At 44.5% G+C, this 26147-nt stretch overlaps 2 protein-coding genes across 2 annotated transcripts in view; one reads left to right on the top strand and one right to left on the bottom strand.

The window, feature by feature from the left end:
* Window positions 1-14: 14 nt before the first annotated feature.
* Window positions 15-24956, bottom strand: ENO4 (enolase 4). The gene is made up of 14 exons (XM_032423495.1): window positions 24792-24956; window positions 20923-21051; window positions 19957-20147; window positions 17141-17286; window positions 15081-15250; window positions 14855-14986; window positions 13196-13249; window positions 11910-11966; window positions 9665-9832; window positions 7398-7523; window positions 5892-6087; window positions 4175-4242; window positions 3526-3643; window positions 15-1340 (listed from the first exon to the last, which is right to left on the bottom strand). The coding sequence occupies exons 1-14, from the start codon at window positions 24954-24956 to the stop codon at window positions 1186-1188; spliced, it is 1875 nt and encodes a 624-aa protein (XP_032279386.1). The 3' UTR covers window positions 15-1185.
* HSPA12A (heat shock protein family A (Hsp70) member 12A) overlaps window positions 24749-26147 on the top strand; it is a 158669-nt gene continuing 157270 nt past the window's right edge. Inside the window, exon 1 of the mRNA XM_032423492.1 lies at window positions 24749-24957. Within this exon, the coding sequence (XP_032279383.1) occupies window positions 24955-24957 (3 nt within the window). The 5' untranslated portion in view covers window positions 24749-24954. The remainder of the gene's footprint in view (window positions 24958-26147) is intronic.

The raw sequence follows: 26147 nt of genomic DNA, 5'->3' as shown, positions 1-26147 counted from the left end.
TTCTCTCTCTTAAAAAAACAAAAAACAAAAAACAAAAACCCATAAATAAATGGATTTTCCTTCCTGTCTCTCGTACCCCATTATGTGATGGTAAGCCTCGGGACAGGCAGTAACAACCACAAACTGAGACACAGTTCTCGCAGCTTAGATGCCAACCAGTCCTCCTGCCCTGGGCTCTGAGAGAATGTGCCCCTGAGCCGACTTCAGATCATTGCTATGAGCATAAGGCCCTGGCTTTAGCCTGAGGCCATTAAGTTTCCCTATGGGTACTCTTCAAAAGGAAAAGTTCTCAGTGTACTTAGTAAAAACTTACAGAATATATCAGAAATCTCAACTTAGCCAACGCTCCTATAGGTCAGTATATAACAATTTTTATAATTCTGGAGGAAAGCAAATGGTAACTTTAAACAGAGAATCTAAAATATATAAAGCGGTGGGACATTATTCTATCTATAGGTACGTGTTTGAATAAATTTATTTCTGGTACTTTTCTTCTATAACCCTGATAACCGGCTCACGAGAGAAGCGCTTCGTCAGCCTGTATGATCGATCATTTTTAGTCCCCTGTTAGATGCTGTTGCATAAATAATTGAGCAGTTAATTACCTTAAGAATATGTATCCATTTACTGATGGGTTTATTCATTTATACTTCTTTTTCCAAAAAGGATCTTAGGACACCCATAAGCATGTAAGTAATATAATAAAGATGAAAATTTAGAAAGAGGAGGGAATCAGGGAAAAGGGAATTAAGGGTAAGGAAGTAAGAAGAAGCTGTTTGGCTGTTAAAAAAGCTGAAGTTCTCTCACTTCTTCCTGCGTGAGGCTGGCCACAAAAATGCGCCTGTGCTCTCGGGCACCAGGACTCAGCGGCACCGAGCGTGCGCTCAGCAGCAGGGGTACTAGCCTCTTACTAGGTCGTGGCTCCCCAAGTGGACAGGGGAGCTGGTACACAAACGAAAGCCCCATGGAAATGGGATGTCTGGAAGACAGCTTACGGGTGTAATTTCGGGCAGAAATACCTCGCATCAATGTCACCAAACAGTGAAATCACAAGAATAAAAAGAGCACGCTGGTTAGGGATGTTTTAGAGCAAAGCCTCACGTGAGGACACACTTGGGTTCTGTGGGTCTCATGCTAGCGGTGTGGCCGAAAGCCGGGGTGTCCACAGCCCCGTCCAGAAGACGCTCATGCTTTGGCCGATGACTCCATCACTTCTGTGGGGAAGACGGGCTCCAGGAGCTCGGGCGGCTCACCAGCCATGGTGGCCGCAGCCTCGGGTGCCTTGGTCCCCTTTTCAGCTTCGTCATTCAAGGGAAAAAATGTGTGTTCTTCATTGAAACCTATTCAACAACAACAACAATAAAGTTTAGTGTCAAATCCAGTGGTGCCGAGTTTGATGTTTTTTGTTCTGTGACGTAAAGGAGACTATCTTCAGAACTGCCCAGAGGTGTCCCCTCACCATTAGAAAAGGTCCCGGGACCATTTAGAACTGGGCCTGACTTTGCTCAGACATTAACTGTGCAATACACTTGTTTTGCTCGGTCTGCATGGTGCCCTTCTGGAACATTTGGTGTGCAGTGGACTTTGGGCAGAGGTTTAGCGGAAGAGGAGCAGAGGAAGAGGAGAGGCCCGTCCACTACGTGAGTACAAACCGTCGCCAACTAAGCACTGCCACGCGGACGACTGCAGACTCAGTTCCAGTCGGGTCCCTGTGGGCAGTGACAGTGCTCAGTTAATAGCTGAGCTTTTACAGGATTTCCTACTTCTCTCAGTGGGGAGATCTGTCTTTCCACTTCTTGGTCCCCTTCCCATTTATCGACCACTGTCAGTAGGGTGTATTGACCACAGGCCAATGACAGAGAAATTCTCATCACAGGCACACCTCCGAGATCCCGTCGGTGTGGTTCGGGACCACTGCAATAAAGCAAGTCTTGAGAATTTTTTGGTTTTTAAATGTATATAAAAGTTAGGTTCACACTATGCTGTAGTCTGTGAAGTGTGCAGTAAATAGCATTATGTCTAAAACAATGTGCCTACCTTAAATAAAAATACTTCAGTGCTAAAAAATGCTAAACATCACCTGAGCTCTCAGCGAACCACTGATCATCATTTTTTGCAAGAATGACTAAAACAAGACACAGAGACATGAAGTGAGCAAATGCTGTTGGAAAAATGGTGCCCAGCGATTTGCTCGGCACAGGGTTGTCACAAACCTTCATTCTGTAAAAAATGCAGTATCTGAGTAGTAAAGCAAAGTGCAATAAAATGAGGCATGCCTGTAATCTGTTAATCTAGTCCAGAATGCCCAAGGCTTGGCTCTGGCCCCGAGGGAGGGGCTGGGCCTCCGGGTCACTATCCTTTCTGATGCCTGGAAGCGGCTGTTTCTCTTGTGGTGAAGTCTGGCTGGAAATGTGATGGGCCATTTAGGAACTTAAGGCTTTCACAAGTCAGGATGACATTAAAAAAAAAAAAAAACCACCAGGTAATACGTAGGAACAACGTGATTTTACCTATTTGAAAAAACAAGCCGTGTCACACACTGAACAACACAAACTAACTTTTGATTGCTCTTAAAGAATCTCTCAATTATATTTTTACTTTCTATGAAGCTTAGGGTGTGTTTCAAGGTCATAACATATGTTAAACATGACAAATTCCTAATTACAATTTCTATTGGCTTCTTTATTTTTTCAATGTATATCCTGAGGCCCAACATAGGACTACTTCCTTGCTGTCATATGCAAGAACTGGTTTGCCCTACAGTACAGGCCCTAATACGTTTATCATTTAATAGATTTCATGTATAGCATCCAAGAAAATTTCATACTTTGTCAATACTACTTAAACACTTTTTTCCCAGCATAGTGATTTGTTTATTCTATCGTAAAATGCAAACTATTTTTAGAATTACAAAGACAATAACTTGGTCTCTTTAAATACCTCTGTGTGCTCTGCACCTGCTTTTGGCCATCACAGTCCTGTGAAGGGTAAAAATGCATCTCTGGGCTATTTTTCTCCAATTAGCCAGTATACAAGTTGCCTTCTAAGCATGCAAATTTGCAGAGGTTTGACTTCCTAAATGATTGGTTCGTTTCTCTCGAGACCACAGGCTTATTATGACGTTAAACTTAACATGCTGTCTGCTTAAGTACAAGGAGTTGTTTTCAAGAATCGTCAGGAAAACATCTGCCTTTAGCTTTTCAGGGGCTGTCAGAGAGACCTTAGCTATAATTTGGACCATAACAAAAGGTAGGCTTGGAGATTCCAATCAATTAATTCTATTGAAAAGCACCACGCAGCTTATTCATCAAGAAGAAGGGCGAGAGTTTGAAACATCCAGGTAAATAGATAATCCATTAAGAAAACAATGCACATTGTGGCAAATGCCTCCCTAGTTTTGTCAGCACTTAGTTATAGTCTTTGGATTCCCCTGCCCTCCTGCCGAGGGCCTCCTATTCCCCTTCTTCCAATCTTTGTTCTCTTATTCATGGCTAAGTGAAAACAAAACAAGAAAGCAGCACGTACCCAGTGTTCCATTCTGGACAAGTTCTTCCTCTATAGTAAAAAGGCGGTTGTACTTAGTCACCCGCTCGCCGCGAGAAAGACCTCCCAACTTGATAAACCGGACACCGAGTCCGATGGCCTTCAGGGGGTAGGAGTGGGGGGACAAAATTGATATTAAACAAGAACTCACGTTTTGCTAAAATACAAACAGTTCTTTAGGGAGAAAGGGCACTGGCACTGTGCTGTTTCGGTTTTTCTCTTACAAGTTTGTATTTTATCTTTATGTAGGTAAGGTGGCCTGCTTGCAGACCGAGAATGGCAAAAGGTAAACAGCATGACTACATATCAGATGCTTTACTAGTCATGTGAGCATGCTGATTTTATCTAAGAACGTTGTGGCCTTTCTCGCTTCATTTTAGGCGGTAAGATTGCAAGTGCACACCCCAGCCATTTAAGTGGGCTCATCATTTTCCCAGGACTTCAATTTTTCTTCTTTTTAAAAGTTCAAAGATTAGCTCTTTGCAAAAGGTAGCTGTCTGGGAGGAAGCAAGTCTATTTCATAAAAGGTTACATGACTTGCTCCGCCAAAGACTGCATTTCTCTGAAATACCAATTCGCGATAAAAGCAGTGTTTTGGCAATTCTGCAATTGACCAGCTTTCAGTACTTACCAAATCGACCAGGCTGTCATCAGACGACTCTCCTTCTGCACTTCCAAAGACGGCGATGCGCTTCTTACCTGTGAGCAGAGGAATTCTTTTCAGGTTTAGATGGCATAGAAACAATGAGCATAAGGGCATATGTATGTATATATATATATACGCACACACAGACAGACATGTATGTATGTGTATATATGTGTGTATACATATATGTGCATATAAATACAAATATATGTGTATATATGTGTAAATGTGTATACACACACACACATGAGCCTCTGGAACCAAAATTTAAAATTTGCCAAGATTTATAACGTTCCTGTGAAGAGTCAATGATTTGACCACCAGAGAATTCTGACCTAAACATTTGTATTTTTACTACCCTGGTTTTATCTGTTTATCTCTTTCCAGTAGCTCAGATGCTAAATACTACATGAATGCCAAATTTCATCAAATTTAAGATACCATAAATTGTAAGACCTTTAGGACCACTAAAGGGGGAAAATGCTCAGATGAGGTGGACCTGTTTCTAAGACCACAGCTGTAAGACATGACTCCATCTTGTCCATGTTCACTGTAGAAAAGTGTGCACCTTTGAGAAGTGCAAGGGTGTCATTTGGAGAGCTGATATGCCTTATTGGATTTCGCAATTCATCGTGGAGAATTATATTCAAAGGAATCTGTCGTTCTGAATGTTAACTGATTAGAAAAGCAGTGTTGATGGTCCTTAATCCCAATTTGAGGAGCTCAGAACCCCCTGAAGTTTGCCAAGTCTACAAAGAATGCAAGCCAAGGTTCTTTCTCCGGAGACGGTGTTTGGTGTTTCTGAGGCAGGAGCTACAGTAGCAGTCCGAGGGGGATGACAGCATGCCTGCTGAGTGCTGGCCCCTGGAGGAAAGGCCAGGGCTGGGGCCTCCCATCGATCACCTACAGGACCGCCCTCCCTGGGCCCTAACCTGGGCCGTCTGCAGGACAAGGGACACAGGCATGCTCCATGCCATTGTCTGGCACCAGCCCAGGCCCCTGGCCGCCAGCCCGGCTCTGAGCCCTGCTCCAGGTCTTAGACAAGCCTTCTGCCTAGTTCCTGAGACCTACTCATGTTTCAGGCACTGAAAAAGACTCCTGTGAACTCATGGGACTTTATGGTCCAGTGGGGGGACACCAGACATTAAATATTCGTACACGTAACTGTGGCCAGTACTACAAGGAGAAAGTACAGGGAGCTATGAGGGAGGTTCAGAGCAAGCAGGTAGGGGTGGGGGAGCCAGGAAAGTCCTATATATCTGAAAAGGTTTCCTTTAAGGAAAGACGTGAAGGATCAGGAGTAGTTAGCTGAGTAAATGACACAGGGCAAAGCACGTTCACAGACCTCACACTGGCAAAGAGTTTGAAACTTGTGAGGAATTTGTACAACCTCAGGGTGGGCGAGTGGGATCAGTGTCCTGTGGTGTGAAGCTGATAGGGCACTGTCCTCAGCCACACCTGCGGGACGGCTCCCCTGGGGGGCCTCCTGGGCTGGGACTGCGGTGGGACCCCCGGGAAGTCGATCGGTGAGCTAGCGGCAAGGGGTCTCCCAGCAGTAGAGCTCTCACAAACGGCTGGACATCTGCTTTTCTTCCAAGATTCACACCATGCTTTTTATTAACTGACAAACTGCATCTTTTTGGCTCCTTGTGTAACCAAGCTATGTTCCTTCTGAGTCTTGTAGACCTATACTTCTACTCACTGTCAAGAAGATGGGTTATTTCCACCAAGTCAGACATCGTGGTTTGGTTGGTATGTCTGATGATCAGCCCACTGGATTTGGGGGTGCCGATGTCGCCACCCTCTAGAAGTTTCGAAATGCTTTTGGATGCAGCTTCTGCAATGATGTAACACCTGGAACCAAGAGCATGACAGATGCTGTCCCACTGTTCGGAGTCCTGGGTAAATATTGAAGAGCCGATCGTTACAATGGATTAAGCATGATCACAAAACAACAGGAACCCTACAGCTCCTCCTCAGAGTTAAACACCTTTCTGAGATCCACAAAACAGTTTTCTGTTGTTTCTGCGGCTGAATGATGCCTGAACCACGGCCACACAAATTAACTAGCTTCATTCAACAGAAACTTCAAATGATTAAATTTGAGCTTAAAGATCTGATGGATAAAATGTTTAACACACAGTAAATGCTCCACATCGATTCTGAAGTCCTTTGAACCCAAGCTATTCCTACCCACTGAATCATCCATAACACCACTAACAACTGGCTGGCCAGAAGATTCTACTGTTCTTTCTGGTGGACAGAAAACAGAAGGAGATGAGCCTGTGAGGGCTCTAGGCTCTCCTCCTCAGCACTCTCGTTTTTACTGGGGAGACCATCACATGAAATGAAAGACTTCGTGTTTTTTAACTGATGATCTACAAAGTCTCCCACGCCACTGTACCAGATTCCGACCTATCCCACCAGAACAGCCCAAACACAGGCCATCTTGCCAAAGGAAAAGCAGCCGAGGCCAGAGCCCGGGGACAAGGCCCGGAAGACAGGGGCCAACAGGATAAAGAGCTGGGTTGCGGCTCGGCGGGCGTGGGGCTGTGGCGCAAGTGGTGACAGGACCGGTGGCTGAGCGAGGCGCTGGGACCCCGAGCGCGACGCAGCTCTGTTCTCGGGCCCCACCTTCAAATCCGGGCCTGATCTCCGAGGGGGCGGGTCTGTTCAGTGTATCTAATGGTTCTCTCCACGCCATACCGTCAAGAACTTAAGTTTTGGAGTCTCCGAGCGTCAGGGAGAGCACGCGAACAGCCCGCGTGGGATGCCGTAGCTTGAGTAGATGGAAGAACCTCGCCATCTGAAACCTTTTTAAAAATCTGGTTTTGCGACTTTCCTGCGTGTGTGGTAAGTGGATGGAGGTTGGGCACACGGGGCCCAGCCGAGGTCAAGTTTCCGGTCGTGTTAGCACGGGCGTGGGACGGGCCCACTGGCAGGTGGCTGGCCGGCCGTCCCCGGGCTGCTTGTGAAAACACGGGACCCCCCTCCCCCGAGTGCCCGGGAAGAGCTTGTTCGTTCTGCACACAGGCATACTCCCAGGCCGTTGTGCTTGGGCTCTGCGCTTGCTTGGTGCGTGCCCCCCTCACCTGTGCTGAAGGAAAGCCCCTCCGCCCCAGCCCAGATGGCAGTGTTTCCAGTGACCAAGCCAAAAGAATGAGATTTTGCTCTGTGCTGTTATAAAATTCAAGGTGACTCCCGTTACCTCCTTCCTGAAAGGATCGATTAAGGCGATAATTGAAGGGAACCTGTTGATCAGATCCACATACAGGTCAACCATCTCTGCTGCGTTTTTGTGTGTTCCCAGCATCACTTCATACTTTCCTCTATTCTGGCAAGCGGAAGGACAATAACAAAATAAAGATAAATGAGGAATTCCTCGAAGGCGAAAGGCGGGATTCCCATTCGCGTTTATTCATTGCCTACTGTAAACGTTCTTTTCGGGCCGTATTCCCATGAGACATCTGTGTACTTTTGTTTAAATATCTGTTAAATATTAGCCTGGGGAAATCAAGTCACCATTCCTCTTCCTGCCCCATGGAGCTCCTCCCACGGACTTCAGATGAAGCCTTCTCCGCACAAGACCAGGTACACAGTAGCAGGGGACTAATTTCTTACTTAGGCTTGTGATGGGCCATGCTGGGGTCCTCGGGCGATGACATGAATTTATAAAGCAGGACAGCAGTGCCTAGCTTCCCACTCACCAGAACCCACCACCTTTCCACTCTCAGTAAACAAACAGCTGGTCTCCTGCACCGCGAATATCCTAAAATTTGAAAGCAGGGTGAGGCTTTGGAGATACGAACAGCCACTCTGAAATGCCCGGTGACCCATGTGAAGGCATCTCCTTCTCAGGTTGTGTGCATGCTCTACAAGTACCCATATGGTCCTGAAGGAGTTCTAGGTCAACTCCATTCATTTGAAGTCTGGAAAGCACCCCCCTGTCATCAAGAATGGAAGTAAACGGGGCTAAAAGATCGAGTGTCGTCTGTCTGCAAAACCTAGCACGGATTTCCAAGTCTGTGTTCAGGGATGCCCCTGGGTTATTCAGGTACTGGGAAGGAGGCAGGAGGGAGCAGAATGACTGGTTTGCTAACGCCTTCCTGCTATGGCTACTGATGGAATGGATCCCATTGGAATTGAGCAGGTTCCAAAGAAATCCATACTTGAAAGGATTTTATACTTTTCTCAGATTAAAAAGCAGCCAGAACTTTTAGTTTCTTTACTGCAAAACCTTGAAAATCCTATCTTGTCAGTAAAGAAATGCTAATGACGTTGAATTAACATTGTAAGAATTATCTGATATCAAGCTAATGCATTTCACTGAATATAAGCAAAAAATACCCATTCCAGCCCAGCACTAGTAGTCAGTATATTCATAGTTCTTGGTATACGTTGCTGATGAAAACATGCAATTATTTTTCGTAATAGTATGTCTAGGAACCAATCATTATGTGGAGCATAGGAAATTACATTAAACATGCCTTCATGCGTGTAGTATCTTTAGAAAAGTTAAAAGGGCTTAGAAGTCAGCTGAAACTTAGGGTTCTTATATGCTGTTCAAGTTTTCCTTTGAAGTTAAAAGAATTGCAAATTAAAGTGGAATTGTCTTTGGCCAAGTCCCCTGAATTTGACCTTGATTACCAAGTCACCACAAATGTACGTCAACACGCTGGGCATTGTATACAACCCAGGCTCCGCATTTGTGTATTCGAAAAAGGGAAGTATGTGTAGAAGACAGACAACTTTTAACAGTTTTGCGAATATGCCAGCTTCCCAGGTTGAAAGGTTAACTGCCGCTCTGTTATCCTAAGGAAGTGAGGACTGCAGCTTTTAAAAAATGAACCCGTTTTCCATTCTTTTTTAAATAATTGCCCCCACGTGGTGTCGTCTCAGGGTGAAGTTTCATCGCTAAAGCTCTGTCCTCCTAACCCAGGCTGTGGATAACACTGTGGATGGGCTTAACTGGATAAAAATATATTCTCCATAAATGTCAACAACTTGGAAATATTTTTATATTTAAAAAGTGAGTCACAGCAGAAACTCAGAACCACTTACTTGGCCAGAAGGCTTACCAAGTTACAGTTACAACGGATCCATTTTCCATGCTCGACAAGTTCAGCATCTACCGACCAAATGAGTGAACTCAGCAGAACATACCAGTTTGTTATTTTCAGTAGCTCTCACAATTGCAATGTAAGCAACCCATTTTAGCAATTTTTGTTACAGAATTTCTGTGTGTAATTATTTTGACATTTTCTGTTAATTTTTAAAATTTACATGGTTACGTTATTTTCTGGTCATTAGCTAACCTGGCTTTCTCAACTCCATTTATATGTGGAACCCTCACACGATATTAATAAAAGCAATAAGATCTGTTTGGAAAATATTCAGATACATGCTTCTTTTGAGTTCTAATTTAAAAATAATGGGACCCAACAAAAAAGTAAGTGTCCTGGAGCAGAAACTTACATAATCCATGAGCTCCTGTGCAGCACAGTTGATGGCTAGGTGCAGGTCTGTGCCCATGTCCAGCCCCAGGCTCGCACAGATGCCTTGTATTAGGATCAGCGGCTGCTCTATGGTGTCGGAATTAATGGTCAAACAGCCAAGATGGGACACCTTGCCAATGATGGGCTGCTATAAGACCGAAAGCAAATGATGCGTATAAATATAGAGCAGTAAAGGTCCTGGAGCTTCCTGGTTATAAACTAGGCACTGCTGACAACCAGACACAGCGCTCTGAACATGGGGTCCTCTGAGTCTGCCCTACCCTTATGTCCGGGTGTCCCTCGTCTCTGCGTGACCTTCGGGCATATGATTGCCCAAAGTGTCTGGAGTAATTTTCCCGCCTCCAGGTTTCAGGCCTGACCTGGGCACGCTCTTTTCTCTCTGGTGTGCCTTTATAATGTCTTGATCAGCTGTGTCACTGTACACAGGCTGGCCTGGGCCGCAACCCCGAAGTGGGCGAAACTCCAGGCGGTCCTTGTAGATGTCTGTCTGGCCTGTCCTTACCTCTGTCCTCCTCCATCCACTTTCAAACCTGCTCTTTCCTGTGTTCTATTTTCCTTTTGAAGAATATAAGCGTGAACAGGGAACCCTCCTTCAGGAAAGGTTTTATTTGAATAAGGGTAGAAGATCTCTGCTAAAACAATGCAGCACTGCGGATGGATTTCCGCGGAAGAAGGTTTGGCACCCAGAGCAGCCCAGGGAAAGGCAGCCATGTGTTTCTGGTGCAAGGTCAGCCCTGACGTGCCCTCCTCATAAGTTGCCACTATGAATTATAACACATTTGAAGCACTATCAGTGATTCTGAAGGGTGTGTGTGCACATGCACGCCAGCTTGAGGGCAAACATGAACCTAGATAGAAACATCCCATTTCTCTGCTGATCGCACTAGTTAATTATAAGAACCACCTGACATTCTTAATGTCAGGGACAGGAACCCTTTATTTGGCAAAGGAATAGGTGGGGAAATTGCCGTGTATCAATTGAGTTTTGTGAGAGTCTTCTAAGCTCTAAAAGCATCACTTATTTAGAGCTTATTAAATGCCAGTTACTGTTCTAAATGCTTTCCATAAATACATTTACTCCTTACATCAACCCCCTGAAGCAGGTACTATTATTATCCCATTTTACAGAGCGGTAAGTAACTTGGAACAGATTTTAATCCAGGAAGTTTAGCTCCAGAGTTCATGCCTCTTAACTGGTAGTGGCTGCCTCCCTAGAATCTACCATTTAACCTGTTTCTAACAGAAAAAAAAAAGTAGGAAAGCTGATCATGGGAAGGGCTGATCCTGGTCTGAGTTTCTCAGAACACAAAGGACAACCTGCTGGAATGAGGCGGACGTCGCTGACACTTGGTTACTTGGTCATCGTGCCCTGGCTCTCTTGAGGGGTCTAACTTCAGAGTGTTGTGCTCATCCCAACAGATACAACCGTCAGGTACTTAACTTTCTGGTGTATTTGTTCACACATTTCTCTCTCCCAGTGTTGAGGAGGAGTTTAACTTTTCATCTGTACTAGCCCCACTGCCACGTGCATTGTCTCCAGGATTCTTACTGGTTATTCCAACCATATTGTTGAAAGTTCAGGCATCTAAGTGGTGTATCTGCCTGAGCACCCACAGTCACCAAAGCTGTTGTCTGATCAGGTAGAGATGGTTTCCTAAGGCTCTTGAAGCCACCCTGGCCAATTTGGACAATAACTGTTTGTCTGAGGCTACCGACAAAATCTGAGCTCCGGGAATGGTTCATCTGAAATGGTGCTTGGGTGCCTTTTCAGGACCCGAAGAAAGAAATGGCTATCGCTTTGTGCCTTTTGTTTCTCTCTTACTTGGTAGGGGTAAGATTAAAATCAAAAACTTTCTATATGCCTTTCAGCTGGTTAGCAGAGATTCACCTTCCCCAACACTTCACCTATCAAGTTTCAACTATAATCTATTATATTGGACTCATAAATGCTTCTGCACACCCTCTGAGCTGTCCGACGGAGAGACAACTGCTGGCCCGGCAGCCTCTGGCCAGGGAGGTGGGGCAGAATGACATTCCAGCTCTGGGGTCATCGGGTTTAGTGCTCCTGGAGGAGCATGACTGTGTAGTTTCCGAGTGCATTAGCCCTGTTCCTGGAGCACCGTGACTGGGGTTAGAACAGGGGCAGGGAGTATATAAATGAATTGTGTCATACTGAAGTGTGGGCAAGAAATACATAAACTTACTTGACCTCTTTTGCTTCCATTATGCCCTTTTTTGGTCTCTGTTTTTGGAGGAGGGGGCTGTGGGACAGAAAAGAGAGAGAAAAATCACTTGCCATTTTCAGACATGCCTGTAACAGTGAGCAGAGCTTCAGGTCCTAGGGCCTGCCCACTGCTCTGGGGCCTGACCAGTCACACTGTGAATCACACAAACCACACACACCCCGCAGCCCCCCGCCCCAACACGTAGGGACCATGCCAGCCCCTCCCGATTTTGAAAAACTCCAAACTGTTTCTCATACTCAGGTACGTGTTCCCTTTAGTTCATCCTTATATTCTGCCTCCATTCATATAAATGCATTTCTACTCATATAAATAAAGTATTATTCACTCCTATGACATTCCCTCCTTGCCCTCAGGGAGCAACATCACTGTGGGATCTGCCTTTAGACTGTTTTGAATATTGTTTTAAATATTGTTAAGGTACAAACACTTTCTCCGCAGGGTGGATTTGACTTTTGGAAACAACCAAAGGTCATTAAATCTGATGAATCTGGTATGTGTAATGTCATTTGAGATGAAAAGCAAAGATACTTTCCACAGATGATTGCTCATTTTCAATACCCACAACATGGGGGTGTTGACAGCTTTCTGGAGCAAGGATTCAGCCTTTAAAGGATGCATTTTAATACCCAGCATTTCCTGGCTCTGTAAACTGGGGCATGTTTGTCAAGAATCAGCAGGGCTCACACTTGAGTACATGCAAATACAGTTCTGCTTTTTTGCACTGTGGAGTCAGCTGAACTTTCTATCCCCTGGTAAAAATACCACGCTCGGGAAGCAAATCAATGTGCAGGGCAGGAGACATATAGTGGTGAACAAGACAAACACGGGCACAACCAGGGACTCATACTGTCACTGTCCTGCCGCTGTGGCTTCCCCCCTCGAGGGCTGCCTGGCCAAAGGCTCCCGTTTGCCCAACCGGGATTCTAAGTAGACACCAGAGCCCGTGCCTTAACTATTACACTAAACTGCCTCGCACATCCTAGGGACCAAATCCTTTCTTTGCAAATCCTAAGGGATGATCTTAGCATAGAGCCAGCTGATGAGATTGTTAAGTGCCATTAGAAACTGGATCCATGGCCAATGAAGGAACGTATATGCTTGGCTCGTATGAAAAACCTAAGGCAAATGAATACATTTTACATATCAGTAACAACAATATTGAGTTAATTTCATAATGAAGTATAATTTGTATCCTAGAAGATGTCAGTATCAGCAATTAGATACCATAGATTCTCTTTACATACCATTTCAATTGTTTTGTTAATTTGTTTCTGAATTTCCAGAAGCATCTCCACACCCTGTAAGTAAAATAACCGTGATCTAGCAAAATAACCGTGATCTTCCACAACTGTAGTCTAGAAACTTTAAATATAAAAACTTACAGCACACACTGGCTATTTCTAACTGAATATTTGTAGGGTCCCTGATAAGGTATCCTGGTTAGTAGATTAGATGTGGTCTACAAAATCAGAAGATTAAATGTTAATCTTCAGCCCTCAATTTTTATTTGGTTGGATATGAATGAGGCTCTTCTCAGTATCCTTTCTTCATTGTTCAGGACTGACTGGTTCAGTTGGTTGGATCAAGTCAGCTTCATTGTCTTTCATAGCCTCTTGACCAACCCTTTTGCAATACATGTCATAGGTCACCAAGGGATCCTGCATGACAGTGTTTAAATCAGTATAAAGCTGCGGTCACTTAAAAAAATAGAAAAGTATATTCTGACGATTGTGGGATCTGCATATGGAGACAAATAAAGGATGGCATGCCAAGTACTCTGGTACCCGAATAGCACAACAGAACGTAACTGCAGGAAAGATCCCGGTGCTAGGGTCTGAACACGATCTGACAGATGGTGAGCCAGCTCTGAAGTCCTACTGTCCCACGATCGGTGCATCGTGAGGTAATGGTTATTCTCTTTAAAAAAGAATTCTTTATCACGAAGAAATTATCTTGAGATTTAAGAAAAAAATGATTCTCACTAGCTTAGGTTAAAAATATCACTCAATGTACTACCAGAGGGGATGGAACTTCCTGTACTTTTTTTCTGAAAACATCCACTACAGAACATGAATGTAAGTTCTTCCTAACGCCTAATTGGTAGAATATTTCATGAAGATTTAAAGAGGGCATATGGGCTCATTCAGGCCAGTGAAGAACAATATAGACACTAGCACACCACTAAGTATAAAGAGGCAACTTAGGATTCCTTCATTCTAGAAGCATGCACTGAACCTCTCTTTCGTGCCAGGCAGTCTGGTCGGCCCTGGAGCTCTTCCTGAACAGAACTGGCTTTTAGGAAAGAGCCAGCTTCCTCTTGCTGCCACCACAGTGCCTTGGCCAGCAAATAAAGATGCCTCGACTCCCCCAGATAACAGCTTTCCAGCACTACCCAGCCTGCCAAGTTACTCACCCAGGGCTCCTTGGTGAACCACTGGCATGAGTCAGTGCCGAGGGGAACCAGAGATCGAAGGTGGCTTAAATGTGCCCCTTGTATTTGAGGTTTTGCTTTTTTCCTGCTTCTCTGATTTCTTAAAATATTTTTTTTCATTTTATATTTAATTCTCCCTCCCTTGGTGTCATAAGCCTTGGGGACCTACACTAAAGACTCCTTGATGATGGAATATTATTATTATTATTATTTTTTTAAGAAAAAGTAGTGTGAGGGGCACCTGGGTGGCTCAGTCAGTTGGGTGTCCGACTCTTGTTTTCGGCTCAGGTCATGATCTCAGGGTCCTGGGATCGGGCCCCATGTTGGGCTCCATGCTCAGCCAGGAGTCTGCTTGAGATTCTCTCTCTCCCTCTCCCCCTCCCCCTGCTCATGCTCTCTCTCTAAATAAATAAATAAATAAAATCTTAAAAAAAAAGAAAAAGAAAAAGTAGTGTGAGATAATAGAAGGTACTTGTTTAGCTGTTAATCCAGGATGGGGTATACAAATCACTTCTTTCATTAAATTCAGCTTCCCAGGTGATGACTTCCCACAGCTGACCAGAGACACCATGGGCAAAGGCAGAGTTAGCTCTGTGGGCTGTTCCTGGGAGAGGGAAAAGCACGGAGAAACAAGAAACACAGTTCACTGGCGTTGAGATACTCACGGGTCCTTGTAATGGAATACAATGGACACTGACCTGACGGTGCTTCAGTAATGCGATGTTTAAGTAGAGGGGGTTATTGTCCAGGATGGCACTGGTTTTGGCCACAGCGAGCGACACGGCCCCTATGGCCATGCTGCCATTCAGTACAGGTTCAACGGATTCTGGAGGCACAATGGGTTTCTCTGTAAAAGTATCATTCCTCCCTGGAGGGAAAAACAGGGATAAAAGATTCCTTTCGAGGACGTTTGACTATGATAAAACTATATTTTTTAATGCTTTGCTTACAGATGTGAAGGCCCAGAGTAAAGAAAGGGGGGAAACTGAGGCTGGGGAGAACATGTTCTCCACCTCAACCCCCCAAGAAGTTTCTGTGTGACTTCACTTACGACTCCCGAATGTTCAGATCATCCGTAGCCATGGATTTTGCCACTCCAAGAAATTTTCAGACATTCAAGATTAACTCCTTCGACAATCATAAAAGGGCAAGTACTGTTATCCCACATTCACACAGAAGTAAACTAGGGCTTAGAGGGGTCAAGAGACTTGCCCGATATCCAACAGAAAGTGAATGAAGAAGATCTGGAGAGTCTTTGAATTCCAAGTCCTTTGTTTTCTACACCCACCATGGCTCCTGTGTATCCAGCTTTCTGTTGAACACGCCTCTTCACGCGTGGGTATCTAACTAGTAAGCTTGCTGGCCAGCCCCAAACAGATGCCTCGTTGTATTAGAAATGGCTTCCAGATCCGGCCACCCACCCTCGGCCTCACCCACCTTTCACACTCATTGGTTCCCAGCCACCCAGCCTGCTCAGGTGCTACACCACCCATTGTAGATGGCTAGTGCCCCTCCCCAGCTGCTGGCCTGCGTCAGGCAGGTAAGCCAAGTGGAATAAGGCACGGAACCCCATCACACGTAGTAAAGGTTTAGCAAATTCCTGTCCCCTCCTCCTTCGTCCCTTCCCTTACGCTCCGAGTTCTGCCAGGCAGCAGCAACCGCCAAACGAACACCCTCCGCGCATCTCTAGCTGTGATTCAGCAGCGGCCATCCCCCCGTTCATAGAGCTGGGTCTTACATGATTCTTTTGCCTTGGGAGACTCTCCTTCCCTCCCTGGGCCTCAGCATCTGAATCTAGGAGATAAGAAACCATGTCTCCATGGTCTCTTTGATCCCCTTCCTGGTTCTGGTGCCTTCTTATTCAAGGGAACCCACATTTATTGGGTGTTTACTTTATGCTTTGGCATCATGCTAGGCCCTGGTGGTGCTAAATTGAATGAGACATGATTCATGCCCTCAAGAAGCCTGTTGGAAAGACATAGAACCCTATTTACAATACTAGCAGCAGCTCCAGAATTAACATACTAGAGGGGCTGAAGTTCACAATATGCTGGAAAGCATGGAACAAAGGGCCATGATAACTTTGATTATTTGCTTTAAAATAGCAAAATCTTCCAATGAAAACTTTTTTTTAAAAGATTTTATTTATTTGAGAGAGAGAAAGTGAGTGTGAGAGAGAGAGAGAGAGCACGAGCAGGGGCGAGGGGCAGAGGGAGAAGCAGGGAGCTGATGCAGAGCTCCAATCCCAGGACCCCGAGATCCTGACCTGAGCCGAAGGCAGATGCTTAACAGACTGAGCCACCCGGGCGCCCCAAGAAAACTTTTATTAATATGTTATTAATAGGACTGAGAAAATGTTGGTTATTCATACCAAAGGATATCGCTAATCTTTATAATATGGAGTGGCTTTTGATGAGCTAATGAATATTTTGGGGGGCAGTTAAAGGTCTCCCATGCCACTTTCCGTTTCCCTGTCCCCAGCATTGCCACGGTTCAGTGCACTTTGCTTGGTAAGTGCTCACCTCTGGGTAAGAAATAGTTTTTCCTTACAAACAAAAGGGAGGGTGGGTTGGAGTAAACCCCTGCCTGCCCAACATGGCAGCGTCAAGCAAGGAAGTGGACGGTACCCGGGCGGGGGTGGGGGGGGGGAGCCTAACCTAGCTCTGCAGCAAAAAGACTCTAACTGGAAAGATAGTCTGAGCTTCAGCCTTTCTTCCTCACATGCTAGTTATCAAAGGTTCTGCAAGGAGCTACTGACCTTGCCTTTGTCCCCTTTTTTTGGCTGCGGGAGGAGGAGGTGGTGGTGGCGGTAGAGACGAAGGGATGAGCACCGCTGGGTCTTCCAGGCCCCTTTCCAGGTCTCTCCTCTCTTTGTCTTCTCGTACTTTATTTTCAAAGAATGTCCTTCATGGCAAGAAAATATGGCTTTACAGTGAATATCACTCATAATTTTGGTCAGTTTCAGTGCTGACTTCTATTCAATATGTTTCAACAATTAACTCTGCTTTTTTAGCTACTTAAAAACAAATCAGCTTCACTTTCCAGGGCCCCAAAATAATGATGCTGTTACAAAACTGTGTTCAAGAGCTGAAATTAATTTTGGCCTGGAAATAAAGGTTTAAAGATTTTAAGTGCTTGTTTTTTTTTTTTTTTATTTGAGCTTATTTGTTTATATATTTAAAGTAAACTTTGAATATATAATTTGATTAAGGGCTACTGGATTTTCTTTTTGAATAAATGACCATCAAAAGAAAAATGAGCCAAGAATAGACAGTGAAATATATAGTATAATGGGCAAGAATTCATTTTCTTTTTTTCTTTTTTTGGTGGGAAGGAAGCCTTAAAATGAATAGTTAAAAAAAAAACAACAACAAAACAAAACAAAAAAAACCTCTGAGAAGTCCCAAAAGGGACACACAAAAATAAACTCAAAATGGATGAAAGACCTAAATGTGAGACAGGAATCCATCCAAATCCTAGGGAAGAACACAGGCAGCAACCTCTTTGACCTTGGCTGCAGAAACTTCTTGCTAGACACATCGCCAAAGGCAAGGGAAACAAAGGCAAAAATGAACTATTGGGACTTCATCAAGATAAAAAGCTTTTGCACAGTAAAAGAAACAGTCAACAAAACTAAAAGGCAACCTGGAATGGGAGAAGATATTTGCAAATGACTTCTCAGATAAAGGACTAGTATCCACAATCTATAAAGAACTTATCAAACTCAACACCCAAAGAACAAATAATCTAGTAGAAATGGGCAGAAGACAGGAACAGACATTTCTCCCAAGAAGACATACAAATGGCCAACAAACACATGAAAAAGTGCTCAACATCACTCGGCATCAGGGAAATACCAATCAAAACCACAATGAGGTACCACCTCACACCAGTCAGAATGGCTAAAATGAACAACTCAGGAAACAACAGATCTTGGCAAGGATACAGAGAAAGGGGAACCCTCCTACACTGTTGGTGGGAATGCAAACTGGTGCAGCCACTCTGCAAAACAATACGGACGTTCCTCAAAAAGTTAAAAATAGAACTATCCTACGACCCAGCAATCGCACAACTAGGTATTTATCCAAAGGATATAAACATAGTGATTTGAAGGGATACCTGCACCCTGATGTTTATAGCAGCAATGTCCACAATAGCCAAAATATGGAAAGAGCCCAGTTGTCCATCGGCAGATGAGTGGATGAAGAAGATGTAGTTTATATATACAATGTAATACTACTCAGCCATCAAAAAGAACGAAATCCTGCCATTTGCTACAACATGGATAGAACTAGGGGAGGGTATTATGTTAAGTGAAATAAGTGAGTCAGAGAAAGACAAATACCATATGATTTCACTCATGTGGAATTTAAGAAACAAAACAGAGGAACATAGAGGAAGGGAAGGAAAAATAAAATAAGATGAAAATAGAGAGGGAGGCAAACCATAAGAGACTCTTAACTCTAGAAAAAAACTTAGGGTTGCCAGAGGGGAGGTGGATGGGGGGATGTGGTAACTGGGTGATGGGCATTAAGGAGGGCACGTGATGTGATGAGCACTGGGTGTTATATGCAACTGATGAATCACTAAATTCTATCCCTGAAACTAATAATACAGTATATGTTAGCTAAATTGAATTTAAAGAAAAAATTTAAAAAATAATTAAAGGATGTAATCCAGCAAGTCAAGAAAGAGGAAGATATGGGATTGAGGAAGTAGGAGGACAATAAAGCATCTCTGTAGTAGGCTAGAGAGGAACCAGTCCAGATGGGAGGTTTGAGGAAGAAAAATTCCAGGAGAAAAGGAATGTAATAAAATAGAAGGTCTGGAAAAACTACATTGGGAAATAAAATTAGGAATATGATCACAGCAGATGAGAAGACAAAAAATACCCAGAAAACCAAAAACAATTTGAAAAAATGTTTTTATAAAGGTTATGATTCAACTCTGAAGCAAACTAAAATGTGATGTTCTGTGTAATTAAGCAAGTGGTGGAGCTTGGAGAAAGACAGAATCCAGTGACTTTTGCTTGGCCAAGAGGCTTGTGGCATTGGACTTGCACAAAAGGAACAGTAATGTTAACCCTTCCTTGGCTGGGCACTGAACAATCCTGATGCAGCCCTAGCAACCACTTCCTTGGTTTTCACGTGTTAAAGTCAACCTGTGGGCAAAGCATGGAAAACCAGTTTGTGGTTGGAGGACTGACCATGAGCATCACCCATTTGGACTCCGTGAAAGAGTATGAAGCCCTCAAAGGTGGCATATGGGGGGGGGGGGGACAGAAAGGACACCATCTGGATTCTTCACTTAATGCTTTTCCTGAGAAACTATTGAAACTTTTACTGAATCCTACGCATGGAAAAGAGGCGGAGAGGCCTGACGTCGCCTCACACAGGAACATTTTAAAAACAAGGTTTTCAGAAGAGTGCATTTCGCTGCTTTCGCATAGGCTTCTTATTCAACTTCCTGACCGTACCTTCTAGATATGACAGGCCTGTTTTATTGGTGGGTGAAATAAAAAGAAAAGAGCTACTATTTGTACTGGACACTTTCATTGGCAAGCGCAAGATCTACCTGAGCACCCGGTCCACCTCAGCCTGGTTGGAGGGCGCCAGGCCCCGCAGCTCCTCGGTGATGGTTTCGTTGACCCACTGCACAGCCGTGCTGACTGCATTGGACCTTTCCGCTTGCTCCGCGTCCGCCAGCTCGGGCGCAGTGTTCTCGTGGACTTCAAAGTGCGTTGAGATCACCACCGAACATATGTTCTGAAAATAATATAAATGTGTTCTGCATTTTCCCCTCCCTCTTACAGAAAGGAAGAAATTGAATGTATCCAGCTTTTAAGGCGCATGATATTTTATCACCAATTTCAAAGGGAAAATGAGAATATATAATTTTCTTTGAGATATTTTTATAACTGTTGAAACTGTATGGAACCTAACTTCAGGGAACATTTAAAATTATCACCTTGTTAAAATACACTTATAAAAATCTTACATTGAACTTCATTTTTATCACTACCTCTCCAATAAATAGCTAAAAGGATACAGACTTAATCATAATTATTTGCCTCCCAGAGACGGTAGCAAAATTATTTCTAACAAATATGTAGCAATTAAAGTGAATTATTACAATTATGAAAATGAATTTTTCTTTGTGTAGATCAGCCCACATATCTATAAATCTATATAAGTCTATATATAAACATATGAATCTATAAACACACCTATAGATTTATAGAACTCATCACATTAATGATGTCCGAGTTTTAAAATTATTTTTGCCCCATTTCTCCATCTTGGATCATCTTCAGGCTAGCATGTCATGTCTGTACCAATATTGCACTTAAACATAATAAAGCAATATGCTTGCTTGTATGGTTCATGCTTTATGTACATGACTACCTACAACTTGTATGTATGTGTATATTTCACAAATGCTGAATTTCAAAACATTAATTTTCTACAATTTAGACAATAAATGCTAATAAATGCAATGGAACCAGGACACAATAAAGAACACGTTTAAGCTTCTTCGTACCTTGGGAAAATTTTGAATGGTGCAGAATATTTCCACTTGTAGGGTTGGAAGCCCCAGTCCATCCAATACTTTTTTCCCCACTACTTTGCATATGGTGGGAGGCTTTGCAAGTTTAGAAAAGCAGTTTGCCTTCAACACACACAAAAAACAAAAATTACAATACCATGACTAATTTATCTTTAAAAGGTCATTCACATTTACTCTAGTTTCTACTAAACCTCTCCCTGAGTGTCCTCCTCATGTGGGAAGGGGGGCTGCTTTAGGCTAGCAACTGCCCTCACATGCTGAGATTTGGATTAACCTGATGTGGGGTCTCCAGGATATGGAACAATCTGTTCTCTTTTGAACTCTCAGCAGAAACTCACATACATTTCTTTCTTTTTATTATTATAAAATGTGAATTTATTTATAAGCCAAATGAAACATTTGAACGGAGTTTTAAAAAAGGAAAACAAGTCTTTTATTCTTATAGATTTATTTAAAAAGCAGTTTTAAATGACATAAATCCACAATATAATTTTAGAAATCAAATAAACTTCTCCATTTTACAGAATAGTATCTAACAAAATATAAAACTGTAAAGCATCTAAAACATATATTTATAGTTTTTTTTAAAGAATAGATCATTGTATTGGCCACTGTTTTAAGTGTATTACCCACATTATTTATGCCTTATAACGACCCTATGGGATCAGTAGTATTTTTAAAATCTCCACTCTACAAATGAGGAAACTGAGTATAGAGAGATGAAATATTTTGCCCAAGATTGCAAAATAACTGGCTGAGCTGGGATTCACCTCTAGGCAGGCTGACTCCAGAATCCATGTCAACTGCTATCAATTGATGGCGGAAAGGGAGAAGGACATGAAGTCTACCTTCAAATTCATAGCATTTTAGGAAGAAAAATAAGCATGAGGAATGTGGTTATACTCCCTGTTTTTACAAGTCAGGAATATGAGGCCCACACTAACTTTGGCTATTCCAGAAGCAGATAATCTTCCATCTGCCATGTTGTCTTCCATTTCTGTTTTGATGATGGTGCCTCAGAGTGAAATTTGTAGCACATATGAATTTAAGGGAGGAGAAACAAACAAACAAAAATAACTCAGGATTGGAGTCTTAGCCATATTAATTTACTTTGAAACAAAGACCTTTGATTTAATTAGATGATTCCAGCTACCCAGTGGAGGAGCATAGTTGTTTGAAAATTATTACTTAGTTTCTCTGAAGAGACTCCTATATGGAAGCAAACTGTCCATCAATCATGGCACACTTGGGAATGTTTTCACATACATTTCTTAGAGACCCCATGTCACTTTTTAGCAGGCCCTAACCCATTCTGCTGTCCAAGATATGGAAGTCAGCTGGTCTCTAAACGCTGTGATGCGAACTTTGGGAACCTTCTGGGGGCCCATTTTTATTCCTTCCCGCGAGGCATCTGATATTTTAATGGTGAAGGCTTCTGCAGAGGCCGTACTTCACTCACCAGCAGTTCACGCCCAGAACGTGTTCAAAGAGGGTTGTTGGAACATTGGTAATAGCAGTTTCATTGAGGTGGGAAAGCAGAAGCCATTTGGAAGTGATCCAAGAAAGAGAGGGAAGAGAATGAAGCTGAAGCAGAAAGCCCACTCAAAAAGCCTGGGTAAAAAGATTCAAGGTGGCGTTTCTACACAGAGGAGCAGGAACTGGGAGAGTAGGAGGAGGAGGAAGGGAAGGTGAAGGCACACCCTCCTTGACCTCTTTATCGCCAGATTGTATTGAGCTCTTTATCTGCATTCATTACAGACCAGGTCTCTCAAAAGCCAATGACCTCAACCTACATAATAGGTCATCTACTACTCATCAGCTCGCAGGCGGTGCCCTAGCACAGCTAAAGCAAAAGTCAATTTTCAAGCCATCCATATATATATATAAAGATTTATATATACTCAGTTCCTCTAGTATGTAACAGAAGCAGAGAAGAAATGGCATTTGAGCTGAACATTGGAGAATATGTAGTATTTCACTGGGCAGACAAGGGGGAGAAATCAAGGGCAGATACAAAGGAATATGATACGCCAAGGGGAGGGAAGGGAGGAACTTCAGGCTTTAGGGAATAGTAAGGAGCCACAGGAGGTTTCTGAGCAAAAGAATGATGGTCAGATTTGGAATCCTGCTCCGGCAGCACGATTCAGGTTGGGCTCGATAGAGGGAGAAACTAAATGTAAATACTGATGGCCAAAACCCAGACAGTGATAAAATGAAAAGGACATTGTGTTTTTGCTAGTCCAGTTCCTGAACATCCTTCAAAGTCCAAGCCAAAACTGTCTCAGACGTTACAGCCTACAGGCATCTTCCCTACCCCTGAATTCCTTTGATAGGCATACAGTGATCTGTCCCTCAGTCTAGCACAATCATATATCACCTTATCTATTACTCCAGTTATTTTATGTAACAGTGGTTTTTGTCCCTTACCAAGCTCCCAGAGAGCTGTACAAACCAAAGTTCTGGCTGCCTAGCAGACTGGGAAGAACATTACATTGGGGGACCCGAGTCCACGTTTCTAGTCTTAACTTTTGCACTAGGTAGCTGTGAGACAAGGTCTTGGTGTCTTTGTGAAATGAAGAAGTTAGACTAGTTAACGTAAAAGAATTCATCTAGTAACAGACAGTGGAAAGAGAATGGAATTCAGAGTTGCATTCATTCATTTGTACCACAAGTAAGTGCTTGAGTGTCCACTATGTACCATGCAATCTCCTTGGTACTAGGGACACAGACCTGGTTCGATTTGTCACTGTCATTCACTGTGTCCCTTGAGAAAATCATCTAAATTCACTGGGCCACAGTTTCCTTATTTGTAAAACGGAAATCATCATTTTTACCTCCCGGTGTCCTAAAGATTAAGTGAAATAACATAAATCACATAGCACTGGGAGCTCAGCACATCCCTCCCCACCCCGCCCCAACATACAACTTTCACTTCTAGGCCATGACTAAGGAAAATAAACATTCATGTAACATTCTCCATATCAACTGCCTCAACAAGGCGTGGTTTTGAACCTTGTAAACACACTGTGCTTCTTTACTGCATTTACATACTCTGCTGTCCCAACCACACTGCCTTCCAGAAGGAAGGTGTTGGCTAGTACTTAACGGATCTGTAAATGAGAACACGCTTGTTTGTTTCAACTGCTCATTGCTTAAGGCTAAGGTATGTGCCCGATCTTGTGCGGAGCACAGGGGCTAGGCAGGTGGTAGGAAAAGGCCCCTGCTCTCCATGAAGCTCGCAAGCCTGGGGAGGGTCTCATCACGTGCAGGAAATGTTCAGGCGAAACGGGCAAGACTGATGTGAATTTGGAGTTTGGTCAGGTGGGGACAGGCATCCAGGATGAGAAGGGTGCACACTGCAAGGAGAGCATAGGCTTGAAAGTGAGACTTGGAAGCAAAGAGAGCGGGCTGGGCATGAGGCCTAGGGTAGGCTGAGGCCAAGCTGAGGCAAATGCCAGGGCACTCATCCGTGGTCAAACGGAGGCCGCTGCAGGTTGGTAAGCTGAGCTACGCGGTATTAAGGTGTTTAAAAAGAACTGGCAACCAGGCGGACCGGCTCAGAGGTAGCGAGGAAGCCTGCCCGGCCCCGAATGCGCCTAGACCCCGCTTTCCTCTAGCGGCTGCCTGTCCACCACTCTCTCTCTGTCTCTCTCGAGATTCCTCCCGCCCAGGTTTCCGCACCGCTTCTCCCTTTGCGGTCGCCTCCCCGCAAGACCATGGATCCCGAGCCCGCGGCGGCGGGGCGCGTGCGCGACTCTATGGCGCAGGCGCATGGCGTTGCCGCAGCGTGGGGCGGGGGGAGAGGGGCTGGAGGGAAGAGGGTGTTTGTCCCAGGTCCCTACCAGGTGCCCGTAGACGTCGGCAGGCTGGAGGTAGAAGGTGGAGTTGAGCAGCTCTTCCAGCCTGCGCGGGACGTCGTTCTCCCGGTAGTACTCCATCGCCTGCTGCTTCAGCCTCTGCAGCTCCCTAGTGGTCCCACAGCTACGGCCGCCGCCGCCTTCTCCCATGGTAGGAGATTTAAGGCTACAGCTGGGGTTAGCCTGGGGGCCTGCGAGCGTCCTGCCCGTCGCTAGGCAACGGAACGAGATTCCCGACCCCCGCCCCCCCCGATCTCGCGAGGCTTCCAGCCCGGGTTCTTGCAGCGGCCGGAGGTGCGCATGGCTCCGCCGCTCTCCTCCCTCCTCTCCTTGAGGAAACGGGTCGGGGGCTTGGGCTCCTTTAGTCCCGACGCTTTTGCTCTGCCGGTGTCATTTTCGACCACCTTCCCCGACAATAGAATTCACGCTCTCAGGAAATGCTTTCTGCCGAAGCGTGGGAGCGTTAGCCCCGGCCTCCAGCGGGGGACTGGAACCTCTGGTGGCGCTTCGTGGTCCCCACGGCCCCGGGCCATCTCGCCTCCCCCTCCCCTCCAACCCCCTCGTTGCTCGCGGTCGGTGAGCTCCTCCGGGTGGCGAGGGTGTCCCATGCTGGCCCACTCCTGGGGACCGATATACCCTCACTGGGCCGTGGAGGTACCAGGAATTCATTCATTCGCCCGTATTTAGCCACCTGCCCTGAGCCTAGCAGTGTGCTGTCTGGGCACACACTCTGGTGTGCAGGAGAGAACCGGCTACGCGACCCCCCGCCCCCACCCCGGGAGATCAGTGGGAGGGAAAACCAGTGTGGCCGGAAAAATTCGGGGTGAACCCCGCGAATGGTTATGGCTTGGACAGGCCCAGGGGTGGGGAATGATACCGGCAAGACTTGAGAAGGAAAATAGGGAATGTAAGACTTCATTGGGTCATATCCCTTCTCTTGTACCTTCAGAGGCTGCCTCAGTCCTACCCTTTTAAATCCAGCTGTCTACTTGGCTTCAATACACCTGCTAGGTGTCGTGCGCAATTATAGAGCTTCTTGTGCCCTTTGCTCTAGATACTTCTGCAGGAATGGGCCGAGATGGACAGGGCGTTCTTGTTCTACTCTTGCCTGTTTGTGTTCCTGACTTAAGCAGATCACTTAAAACATCTGTGCTGTATTTTGCTCATCTAGAAAGCAATCCAATCTATTCTGCCTGCTTCACAAGTCACTTAGGATAAAATGAGAAAGTGAATGAGAAAACACTTTAAAACAGGATGGTTATTTTCAGTAGATGCATGTAGATGTATAACAATATGTGATTCAATAAATACTCTTATAGGAACCCAGACATGTACCCTTTT

The sequence above is a fragment of the Phoca vitulina genome, unplaced genomic scaffold (assembly GCF_004348235.1).
Source record: "Phoca vitulina isolate PV1807 unplaced genomic scaffold, GSC_HSeal_1.0 scaffold28, whole genome shotgun sequence".
Taxonomy (NCBI): domain Eukaryota; kingdom Metazoa; phylum Chordata; class Mammalia; order Carnivora; family Phocidae; genus Phoca; species Phoca vitulina.
The sequence above is the reverse complement of the archived record's forward strand: the minus strand, read 5'-3'. Positions and strand labels throughout refer to the sequence as shown.

Excerpts from the sequence above, each read along its gene's own strand:
- ENO4 (XM_032423495.1), bottom strand. The coding sequence starts at position 24,956 with ATGGGAGAAGGCGGCGGCGGCCGTAGCTGTGGGACCACTAGGGAGCTG. Across the intron at positions 7,524-9,664 it reads CACAGGAGCTCATGGATTAT|AATAGAGGAAAGTATGAAGT; the intron begins GTAAGTTTCTGC and ends TCCGCTTGCCAG. Across the intron at positions 3,644-4,174 it reads ATGACAGCCTGGTCGATTTG|GCCATCGGACTCGGTGTCCG; the intron begins GTAAGTACTGAA and ends TACCCCCTGAAG.